General features: G+C 36.4%; 1 protein-coding gene across 1 annotated transcript in view; it reads left to right on the top strand.

The window, feature by feature from the left end:
- Nucleotides 1-6,652, top strand: part of MBAC1 (Mitochondrial substrate carrier family protein) — a 117,806-nt gene extending 111,154 nt beyond the window's left edge. The window contains exons 3-8 of the mRNA XM_089435990.1: nucleotides 4,527-4,628; nucleotides 4,834-4,941; nucleotides 5,035-5,139; nucleotides 5,292-5,525; nucleotides 5,641-5,739; nucleotides 6,259-6,652. Of these exons, the coding sequence (XP_089292116.1) occupies nucleotides 4,527-4,628; nucleotides 4,834-4,941; nucleotides 5,035-5,139; nucleotides 5,292-5,525; nucleotides 5,641-5,739; nucleotides 6,259-6,393 (783 nt within the window). The 3' untranslated portion in view covers nucleotides 6,394-6,652. The remainder of the gene's footprint in view (nucleotides 1-4,526; nucleotides 4,629-4,833; nucleotides 4,942-5,034; nucleotides 5,140-5,291; nucleotides 5,526-5,640; nucleotides 5,740-6,258) is intronic.
- The last annotated feature ends 5,671 nt before the right edge of the window (nucleotides 6,653-12,323 follow it).

The following is a 12,323-nucleotide window of genomic DNA, read 5'->3' as shown; positions in this document are numbered from 1 at the left end:
GAATTATTAAGAGCCTCTCTCTACCATTGTTTTCAGGGAGGAAGGTGCAAAAGGGTTATTTTTGGAGAGCACTACTGACAGTGCACAAACAAAGAGTCCTAGATTTGAAGGTATAGACAGCCTATAAGTATGGACAATATTTGCAGATAGAGAAGGATTTTGATTTTTTCTGCCAGCTTGTAGCATCACATAAGAGAAGATATTATGTTGAGACAAAGAAGACACCTACAGCAATGCAAGGAGGGTACACCCAATCCATTGGTGCAATTCTCAAGATTTCCATCATTAATGCCTGCATCTAATGCTCCAGCTATATCATCAGTTGGTGGACAATTTAGATCTGATATACCTTATACTGTTAGCTGTATCCTGAAGAAATAGGTGGCTGTAAATGCAGCCTATAGAGAGACTGCCTGTGGAATATTAATTCCATAGATAATTTTGATCCCATCATGAAAGGGCTGCTCAGCATGGAGGAAATTGTTATGAATCCGTTTCAAGGGAGTGCTCCACTTCATATCTAGTGTTTATCTTAAGAACCAAGGCACAAAATAATGAAACGCACTACCTTTGTAGAGTAACCAAGGAGACTTTTAGTGGTTAAATATCTTATTGTTTTGAAAGATTCATGGATCTGAAACTGGCAGGTATATTTTATTATGTTTACCCCTCAGATCCACATGCCAAGGAAGACAGTTGGCATATTCCTGCATTATGGTCAAGCGACCAATAATGAGGAGGGCATCCAGCATAGAAGGCTTCCAGCACATTTCTTGAGGCAGCTGAGAAGGAAGAGAGCTCCCTTGTTTTGGGGAAACACTTCTCAAGGAATTCTGCCTTGAATCCACTTTTGAAAGTGGGTATCATCTGTTTGGAGGAGACATCCAGCTTTCAAGGGCCTTTTGATTGATATATGATTTAATTTTCCCAAATTAGTGGATCTAGGAAGTGGCCTAGTATTTTATTATTATTCATTGGAGGAGAAAGTAGGTCTAAAACCACTTTTGGCTAATTTTGGGAAAGATCGTTGAGGTTAAGGAATCAAATGTTTTATTATTTTCCTTTGGAGAAAAACATGGATCTAGGAGACTCCAAGATTATTTTATCTTTGTTCTTGGAGAAATTAGTGGATCTAAGAAAATAATCGTATTTTACCGTAAGAAAATATCGAACTAAGAGCCTATAAAAGGTCTAGATTTCTCTCTCTCTCTCATATTTTGTCGTTGGATTGATAGGGAAAACCCCTTTAAGTTTGCTTGAAGATCATGTAGGGGGTGGTATTGAAGGTACAAGCAAGCATATGTGAGGCTTTCTTTCTATTTTTCCTATCTCTTTGATATTTTGGCTATATGTTGTGTAGCTATTGTATGTTCTTGATGAGATAAGCTCTAGACGGAAAACATTTGCACTTGAGAAGAGAGAAGTGAGAGGTTGACCCTCCTTGGCTCTTGATGTAATTGTAGATGTTGAGGAAGATTTTGCTATAATAAAAGATTTGATGTGGCACATTTTAATGGCTCATTTTATCGTTTATGGCTGATTGAAGATGTAACTTATAGTTTGGGTTGTCCATTCAATTAAAGGCTTTCCTTCTTGGTTCTCTTCATTACAATCTCGTGTTATTGTCCTTCCTTCAATATTCTGTGGTTAGGCATTATCTATTTGCTTATACTCCAATGTTTATTGCACATGTTGTAAAGGGCCCTCATTTACTCTCATAACCTAAAGGATCTACTTGGATTAGTCATGGCACATCTTAATGGATTGACTATGTCTTCTTCCATATGATACCAAGCCCTCTTTGTTTGTATTATTCGACTTCATAACCCTTGGATTGTTAATTTTTCTTAGGGATATATTGTTCTTTGCTTTAGATAATTGCATTTCATTATTTTACTCATTTAATTCACCCCATAGCATCATAACATTAGTCAACAACATACACAATTATATAGAAAGAACAATATCATCATCAATGCAACGGAACATGAAGGAACAATAGAAGAAAAACATTCACATAGAGACACCGGGATTGGTCGGAGACTAGGGAAAAACCCCACAAGGGGGAAAATGCTTTCAAATTCTTCTTCTTATTGTCATTCAATGTTTCAACAAAGAAAGAGTACAATGATCCATTTCTTCATTCACAAAAACTATCCAACAAAGTCAACTAAACTACATCCAAGAGATGAACCCAATAATGCTAATAATCAAAAACCCTGATTCAGAAGCCTACGGTCAACTGCCGAATTATGCAGTCAATTGATGAAATAAAACCCTAGTTTCTAGCCGCATAGAGAGTGTACATGCATGCGGTTGAAACCCTCCAACCACATGGATAAGCCTGCGTGCCTATGGTTGCAACCGAAAATTCCCTGTGACAACCCTGCGGTTGCAAATCAAAACCCTAGATCACATGTGCGAGCTTCGAACCCTGCAATTTCGGACCTATACGAACCAATCTCTGTGAACCACTTTAGACCTATGCGAGCCAAACCAAAGAAAGAAGAATGATGATGATGATGTCCAAATGAGGGTCACTTGACTTGTATTTATAGCCATCCATGGGTGTCCAATTTCCTTTTGGGCCGACCTGTCCTTTTTGTGCACATGTGGGTTTCCATATTAAAATATATTTTTCCTTAACCAAATTAAATTCTTCCAAGGGCTAGGAGGGGTCTTTCTTGATGAGGAAGACTGTCCAAAGGTGGGAATTTATCCCTGAACTGCCAAACAAATTAACATGGATTGACATTGGTTTTAGAAATCTACATCACTTATCTCTACAAAGTATATGATAGATTGTTTTACTAAAGCTACTCTCTTATATCATCTTGTGCTTCATTGTTTAGCATTGGTAATCCTATCTTAGGGAAGCCCCCCTTAAGCTAGAGGGGAGTTGACCAAACATTAGGGAGGGAATTGTTGAGGTGACAGTGATAGCCCCTCTTAGTTGCCCATAGGCTAACAACAATCTTTTGGACTTTAATCTAAAAGTGCTATTTTGTGAGGCAACAATGCCCATAGATCCCCAATCTCTGCAATGGATGAATGTAGGAGAATAAATAGCTATTGGGAATCAGGATTATTCTCTTTCACAAGGAGACAATAACTATGAAGAAAATCCTCAAAACTACAGTTGGTAAAGAATTTTCAACCCATTAAAAAAACATAGGCATCAATTTAAATACAGAACAGCTTAATTTTAAACCCATAGGTGAAAAAATAACACATCAAATTGAGAGATTCATCACACTAGTACTCAACATTTTCCATGGAAACCCAAATAGGAAAACCAACATTCTATTGGCTTTGCCTTCAGCCAACCTCTTTATTTCTTGGCAATGTGTAGGTTAAAATACCCTCACGCTTTTTGGTCCATTCTTAGTCTTCACATGGGAATTTGGGTAAAAATAGAAAAAGTATTAAAATATGGTAAATTTTGTGCATAAAAAAAACTTTGATGGCTGTACCAAGTCTGAGGCGAGTCAATTGAGTTGCGAGCCTATTGAGTCTGTCAAGTATTGGTTGAGCCTGGTGAGTCTGTCAAATGTAAGGAAAATCTTTCGAGTGTTGAGTCTGCTAGGCGAGTATTCAGCTCAGTGATGACTCATCAAGACTCAGGCAAACTCGTGAGTTTTGGCTGAGTTTAGCAACACTGCTCTGCCCAATGTATTCCAGCAACAGTGAGCTATTCAATGCAACATTTTTTCTTGGTGGCTTGTCATTGCTTCTCAGCATCACAAGTAGATTGGTGGCCCAATGTGCAGATGCTTCACGAATGTGATTTGGTGGTGGTTTCACTGATTATTGATGTGGCCATTTACCCTTCTGAATGTTGGTTTTCTTGATGGCAACAAGTGTTAAGAATGGTAGGCACAATCTTTACTATGCTATGAATTTTTCTAGTAGTCACAGTTCTTTTATAGTAATTAATTTAACTTTTCCAGATCACCTACCCACATCAATTATTTTAGCCTTAATCTTTAGCAACATGCATACTTCACTTCTTTTCTCAAATGAGTATTTGTTGGGCAGTACTGGATTCTTTTAGTGATTTATTAATTTGTAGCACTCGGTAAAGATTTTCTTTGAATGGGACTTGGCAACTCAGGAAAGACTCAGCAAAGACTCGGCAAATAAAAAAAAAACTTGAAATATGGTAAATATCATGCAACACAAAAAGAACTAGTGATTATGGTGAGTCTGCCAAGTATGAGGCGAGTCTACCGAGTTGCATGTCTCCTGAGTCTGAGGTGAATCTGCTGACTGCCAAGCCTTCCAAGTGAGTCTCAGGCAAGTACTTGTCCCAGTGATGAATCAGCAAGATTCGGACAGACTTGTGAGTCTTGGCCAAGTTTGGCAACAACGGTTTGCACAATTCACATATGCTTGACAATCTTTGACAATGACATGAACCCTTCCCCTAAAAGTTCTCAACTATCTCTTTTACCTGTACTGGAAATCTTCTAAGTTTTCATTGTAAATATTTTCTGATTTTTTTCATGATTCTTTCTATATTTCAGGTGAAGGGTCTCTACAAAGGTGCAACCTCATCATTTGTGGGCATGGCTTTCGAAAGTTCACTTCTTTTTGGTGTTTATTCCCAAATGAAACAAGCTTTACAGGTCTGTCCTGGAAAATTCATTGGATCAGGCAATGCTCCTAGCCTTTGCTGTAGGGGCAGGAGATATTAACAGCAAATAAACTCATCTGTTTTGCATTTCTTCACTTTGTTACATTTTTTATGTTTATTGTTCACTTTTTGTAGCTATGTAGTTTATGTCTGGAGGCCTGATGTGGTAGTATTTGGCATGGTGGTTCTTTGGCAAGGGAGGGGATCCTAGCAGTGGCAGGCCAAAACTTGAGATTGTTGTTCCTTCTGCAGCTTGTGGGGGAGCACTCATTAGTTTTGTACTGTGCCCAGCAGAGCTAGTGAAGGTAACCTGAATTAGAATTTGTATGTGCTATGGGTAGATATTGAGATCTTCTTATTGTATCAGAGGATATATGGTGTGTGCTGTTGTCTTGTAGTGTAGATTGCAAGTTCAGGCAAAGGACAGTGGGTCATTCGTGAAGCATCATAGGAGATATGAAGGGCCTTTGGACTGTGCACTAAAAACTATTAGAAATGAAGGGGTAAGAACGTGTTGGCTGTTAAAGTCCTGATTCTATCTGATACATTGATACATTTTAGTTCCTGCACAATCCAAATACTTTAAAGATGTTATATTTTAATAAAAAACTTGTTGACCTTTGATGCTTTTTCGTTGGTTTGCAAAATTTCTCAGATACAAGGTTTATTTTGTGGTGGTTTAACTACATTCTTGAGAGAGTCAATTGGAAATGCAGTATTCTTCAGCACTTATGAAATGACTCGTTACTATATGCTTTCAACTATTGGCATGCATTCTAAAATGGACAGACAAGCAGGTGCTCAGTCTTCTCAGTTTATCAATTATTCTTCTAAAATTCTCATAGATGCAGGAGTTGGAGTTTTTAGTGGTGGGCTTGCAGGCATTGCGGTAAGTAACTAGGAACTGCAAACATGTTTATGTTTAGAGGCGTTAGTGTTTAAAATTTAGCTGAATTAATGTAGATTCATTGTGTGTTTGACTGAACCCGAGATTTGCATTGCAGTTTTGGTCTGCAGTTTTGCCTCTTGATGTTGCAAAAACCCGTATTCAGATATCTCCAAATGCTAATGAGAGGAGAAACCCTGTACATGCACTCACTATGGTAACACCCATTACTTTTCACTTTTCAGACAAATTTCATGTTAAAAATTAGATTTCTCTTATCCATAAACATGTTTACAATTTATTGTAGCATCTATCATTTACTTTTCAGTCAGGCTTGTACACATTACAATAAAAATGTTATTACTGCTGCAATGCAATAGGAATGTTATCATTGTTATCAGGATATCTGCCATGGTTGAAGAGCGTATCAATGAGAAGTCCTGATTGATTTGTTTGCCCCATGATCTATCCCTTATATTATTTTCGAGGACGTATAATGTTAAAATGTATGATTGGTAATACTAATCCTGCCTGCATTTACATTATATTGAGAAAATAAACAGGTATCCTCACTGATGGAATAAATAGTACACACTTACTTTCTTGTTTTTTCTCAGGGTTTGTTCTATTATGAATATTAATGTCAGATTGTCAAAGCATGAATTTAGAAGCTGAAGTTGCAGATAATAACACACTGATCAGCTTGTAAACTTATGGCAAATTTTATGGCTTGCAGATCTATAGAGAGCTTGGTTTCAGAGGATTTTATGCTGGCTTAGGGCCTACATTAGTGAGGGCCTTTCCTGCCAATGCTGCTGCAATTGTCACTTGGGAGCTTACAGCAAATTTGCTGGGGGTGAAGCGTTCATAAAAGCTCAACCTTTTAAAATAAATTTCATTAGCTTTAATGAAAATCATCTGTTATGGTGGCAACTGGTTTAGATTATTCTGAAACGCATTCTTAATGTAACTCTTGATAACAGAATGTGTAAATTATATTTGGTAAGAGTCTAAGACTATAGGTTATAGTAATTTGCTCCATCGCTGTTAGTATGGGAAGGAAGGCTTCTTCTCTGAGTTGTGGTCATTTATTTGACATTTAAATAATTCTCATCTCTTCTCTTCTTGAATGGATGCATTCTGCCTTTGTATTGGAACATGCTTGCTGGGACTAAATTCATTAGTTGTGCTTCCCTAGATGGGGCAAATGGATATTTTTTGAGGTCATTAATTCATGGCACCAGCTCAGGGCTTTTATGCCTTTAAAATAATTTATTTTTAGATGGTAGAACTACTCTGCCATGTTTACAATGAATTATGTACTACATGAAGTTATATTAACTTAGTTAAAAGAATTTGGTCAAGAACTTTACATGTGATGTCGTGATTTGTTTCCTGCTATTTTGACACCATTGCATATCTTCAAATAGATATATAATGTAGAAAGAAAGGGAAAAGGAAATTATATCAGCACCCATGGAGGTTAATACCCAGTCAATGGGATTGGGTAGTATCTCTATAAGAAGTAAAAAGATGGAATGCACACACATATCTTCTCCCAAAGATTATTCATTTTTCACATTGGTTTTTATATTGTTTTCCCTCAAATCTCTTAATCATGATCTCAGACTGTTTAGTACTTGGCAAACGTACTATACACAGTACTTGGGAGTTTCTATTATTGTTTATTATAATCCATTATGTACGTAATTAATTTTTATTTTTGGTTCGGTATTAAGCTACTCTGCTATCCTTAAAATGAATTGTTTACTACACGAAATTATATTAACTTTGTTCCAAGAGTGAGTTTGAGAATTCTTCGTAATGTCTTCGATTGTTTCCCGCTGGTTTGACACCAATGCATATCTTCAAAGAAATCTAGAACGTAGAACGAAAGAGAGGAGTTATATCAGAAGCCGCAGATCATTGATATCCTGTCAATGGGATTAGTTAGCATTGTTAAGTGTGAGGCTAAATATGGTAAAGAATGAATGCAAATATTTAAGTGCTAGTGGATGATTGTTGAGTGTGAGCCCAAATATAGTTAAGAGTGAATACAAATATTTAAGTAAAGTTAAGAGTAAATACAAATATTTAAGTGTGAGTGGAAATATTTAAGTGAGCTCAAATATGGTTGAATGAGAGTGTAAATATTTTTAATTTTACTTCTCTCGAATAGAATTCTCGAATGTAACGAAGACTTCTAGAATGTAATGGAAACTTTTTTTTATTGTAAAGAAGGATTCTCCTCGAATATAACGAAGAATTATTCTGTAAATGAGATCAAGTTCATTTAGTATTGAGCAATTGAGAGTTAAGCTCACAAGTGAAGGCATATGTAATTATTATTGCTAGTAATAAAAGAGCTGTTGATATTTTCCCCGTGGTTTTTCCTAGTACACTGTTGGGTTTTTCACACAAATTTTTTTATGTTGTGGTTATCAATCATTGATTAGTTTATTTTGTTTTTCAAAATATTATATTTTTTGCTGTCTTTTCTTAACAATTGGTATCAGAGTTGGTTTTTTTGCCAGGTTTGTTCAGCAATATGGAGACTATAATGAGTGATATGGAGAAGCTTAATGGGGCTAATTTCGCCTTGCGGAAATCTCAGATGGAGGATATTTTGATCTTGAAGGATCAATGCTTGTCAATTGAGGGAGTAACAAAGAAACCCTCAACGATAGCAGATGGAGATTGGAAGAAGTTGAACAAGAAAGTCATTGCTATAATTCGGCAGTACCTAGCAAAGAATGTGTACTTCAATGTGGATGAGGAGAAGACAACAAAAGGTCTATGGAAAAAGTTGCATGCTCTGTACGAGAAGAACATGACAACAAACAAAGTGTTCTTGATGAAGAAATGATATAACCTTAAGATGAAAGATGGCGCTTTAGTTGCGAAGCACTTAAATGAATTTAATGTAATTACCAGTGAACTTGCATTTGTCAAAATCACTCTAGATGATAAGATTGGAAAAGTTGCATGCTCTGTATGAGAAGAACACAACAACAAAGTGTTCTTGATGAAGAAATGATATAACCTTAAGATGAAAGATAGCAATTTAGTTGCGAAGCACTTAAATGAATTTAATGTAATTACCAGTCAACTTGCATTTGTCAAAATCACTCTAGATGGTAAGATTAGAGCCATCTTGCTCGTGTGCCCCATGCCAGATAGTTGGGAGAATTCGATAGTAGCTATCAACAATTTAGCTCCTACAAGGACCCTAATGTTTGATAATGTTAGCAATAGTTAAATGAATGAGGAGTTGCAGCACAAATAATTTTCAAAAAATCGGGGAGGAGAAGCTCTAGCCTTATCTGATCGTGGAAGGAAAATTGAATGTGTTGGACGAGGGCATTCAAAATCTAGAGGTAGATAAAAGCCTAGGAATGGAAGAATAATTTGCCATCATTGCAAAAAATGTGGTCACATAAAAAAGAATTGTTGGATATGGAAAAAAGAGCAAAAGGGGCAAAAGGAGCAAAAGGCGACCAACAACAACAATGAAGAAACCATTGTTGTTGCATCAAAAGGTGAGGTATTAATCACTGTATCTTGTGAAGATGCATACCTTCATGCTTTTAATCATGATAAGGATTGAATTTTAGATTCCAGAGATTCCTATCATGCTACTCCAAGTAGAGAATTTTATTTCTTATAAATTTGGTAATATGGGTAAGGTTTGATTGGGAAAAAAAACCTATGATATCAAAAGTAGATGTTATAGTAAAGTCCAAAGGTGGTTCCAGTTTATTGTTGAAACAACTTAGGCATGTGCCAGAACTAAAATTCAATTTGATTTCCATTGGGAAGTTAGATGATGAAGCATACCATATAGTGTTTGGCAAAGGAGCATGGAAAGTTATTAAAGGAGCATTGGTTGTGGCTAAATGACTCAAGGTGGGAACATTGTATACATTAAAGGCAAACACAAAAATGTCGAATATCGCTGCTATTGCAAAAGAAGGAAACTCAACGAATCTATGATTTAAGCAGCTGGGTCACATGAGTGAAAGAGGCCTTAAAATCCTTGTTGGAAAAAATCTTCTTCCAAGTTTGAAATCCCATGAACTTAATCTTTGTGAGCATTGCATATATGGTAGACAACGAAGAGTTTCATTTATGAGAGGTTGCCATGAAAGGAAAACAAGTATAATAGAATTGGTATATTTTGATGTGTGTGGGCCAATCAATATTAAGCCTTTAGGAGGAGCCTCATATTTTGTCACATTCATAGATGATGTATCTAGGAAGGTTTGGGAATATACCATGAAAAGCAAAGGTGAGGTGTTTGAGATATTTCAAGAATTTCTTGTTGCTGTTGAAAGAGAGACTAACAAGTTATTGAAGTGTTTAAGGACAAATAATGGTGGTGAACATTGTTCAAATGCATTCAAGGATTACAGTTATAGATTCAACATAAAGCATGAAATCTTTGTGAGCATTGCATATATGGTAGACCACGAAGAGTTTCATTTATGAGAAGTTGCCATGAAAGGAAAACAAGTATATTAGAATTGGTATATTTGGATGTGTGGGCCAATCAATATTAAGCCTTTAGGAGGAGCCTCACATTTTGTCACATTCATAGATGATGCATCTAGAAGGTTTGGGCATATCCCATGAAAAGTGAAGGTGAGGTGTTTGAGATATTTCAAGAATTTCTTGTCGCTGTTGAAAGAGAGACTAGCAAACTGTTTAAGGACAAATAATGGTGGTGAATATTGCTCAAATGCATTCAAAGATTATTGTAATAGATTCAACATAAAGCATGGAAAGATTGTCCCTAGTACCCCTCGACAGTATGGTACTTCAGAAAGAATGAATCATACTATCATGGAGAAGGTGAGAAGTATGTTGTCCAACTCAGAATTGGAAGAAAGATTTTTGGGCAGAAGCAGTTTGGACAACTTGTTACCTCATAAATTTATCACCAACTACAACCTTGGATGGTGCCATTCCTGAAGAAGTTTGAATTGGTAAGAAGGTAAATAATTCTCACTTCAAAATATTTGGATGTGAAGCATTTATGCATATTCCCAAATAGAATAGAACTAAGTTAGATGATAAATCCATGAAGTGCATTTTTTTGGGATATGCAAATGGTGGGTTTGGGTACCGTCTTTGGGATCTACTTAAAAACAAAGTTATTAGAAGCAAGGATGTTATATTTAATGAGTTATAAATGTTTAAAAGGTTTACATGTGACATAGAGGTAAAAAAAATTGTTAACATGCTTACAAATATCCCACCATTGCAAGAAGATGGGTAGGAAATTCAAGAATGTGATGGACAACAAGTGGAAAATGATGCACAACAATAAGAAGAAAATGTGCAACAACCTTTGCAAGAAGTCCAACTAGAAAACACACCACCACAATTGGTTTGCAAGTCTATGAAGACTCATAAACCTTCACAAAGGTATCCACCCTCATATTATATTTTGCTAACTGATGAAGGTGAACTTGAATATTTTCAGGAAGCTTGTAAAGTGGAAACTAGCAAAGAGTGGAAGAAAGCAATGGAGGAAGAAATGGACTCTCTATTGAAAAAAAAAACTTGGGAATTAGTAAAGCTTCTAGAAGGAAGAAACATCTTACATAACAAATGGGTATACAAGATTAAACATGAGGGTGAAGGGAAGAAAGAAAGGTACAAGGCAAGGTTGGTGGTAAAAGGGTTTGCACAAAAAGAAGGTATTGATTTTACTGAATTTTTTTCTCTTGTTGTTAAGATGTCATCCATAAGAGTTATTCTTGGTCTTGTTGTTGCTTTAGATTTGGAATGTGAATAGCTAGATGTCAAGACAACCTTCCTTCATGGAGATTTGAAGGAGGAGATTTATATGGAGCAACCAGATGGATTCAAAGAAAAAGGTAAAGAGAATTTAGTTTGCAAATTGAAAAAGAGCCTCTATGGGCTAAAACAGACACCACACCAATGGTATAAGAAATTTGATTCATTTATGTTGGAACATGGTTTTAAAATATTAGAGGTTGATCATTGTGTTTACATCAAGAGATATGAAGAAAGGTACATTATATTATTGTTATATGTGGATGACATGTTAATTGTTGGACATGATCAACAAGTTGAAGAAAGATTTGGGTAGTAGGTTTGGGTCCAGTACAACGAATACTAGGTGTGAGAATCATACGTAATAGAAAGAACAAAAAGTTGTGGCTATCACAAGAAAAATATCTTGAAAACGTGTTAGACATGTTCAATATGAAGGATGCCAAGCCATTGTTGGTACTTGTAGCTTGGGAGGTACTCCAAACCCTAGGGTACAAGGTTGTGGAGGATTTGGACCCACATGGGATTTGTGGGCAAGAGTACCCAAGCTGTGGGCTTTGCACCCAAAGTTGTGGGTGTGAATCCATGAGGAGATTTGATGACTTTGCACTTGGACATGATAGAGCACCTTAGAGGAGCAAGGGGTTGCTTCAAGCACCAAGAGAGCCCTTGTCATTGTGGAGAAATTAATTTATTTGTGCTTCATGTGGGTTTGCAAGAAGGTTTCACGTAGGCTTAACATGAAATAATCCCCTAAGGGCTAGTCGTTGCGCAACCTAAAGAAATATATAAATTTGGAAGAGGAGGAGCCTCATTCTACATATCACCCAAAGCTATTTCATCATAGTGAAGAGGCATCTTGTCTGAGGTAGCTACAACCATAAGGAGGCCTAGCAAAGTTAAGGAGAAGGTATATTTTTAGGTGTTTCTTCTTGTGACTATTGGGTTAAGTTGGTGAGAGATGGAAGCGAAGGAAAGAGGTAGTTTTGGGCATATGTT

This window comes from Pinus tabuliformis, chromosome 5_2, assembly GCF_031772625.1.
Source record: "Pinus tabuliformis cultivar Carrire ecotype Pingquan chromosome 5_2, CPIR1, whole genome shotgun sequence".
In the NCBI taxonomy this organism is placed as follows: domain Eukaryota; kingdom Viridiplantae; phylum Streptophyta; class Pinopsida; order Pinales; family Pinaceae; genus Pinus; species Pinus tabuliformis.
This window is presented reverse-complemented; position numbering and strand designations above follow the sequence as displayed.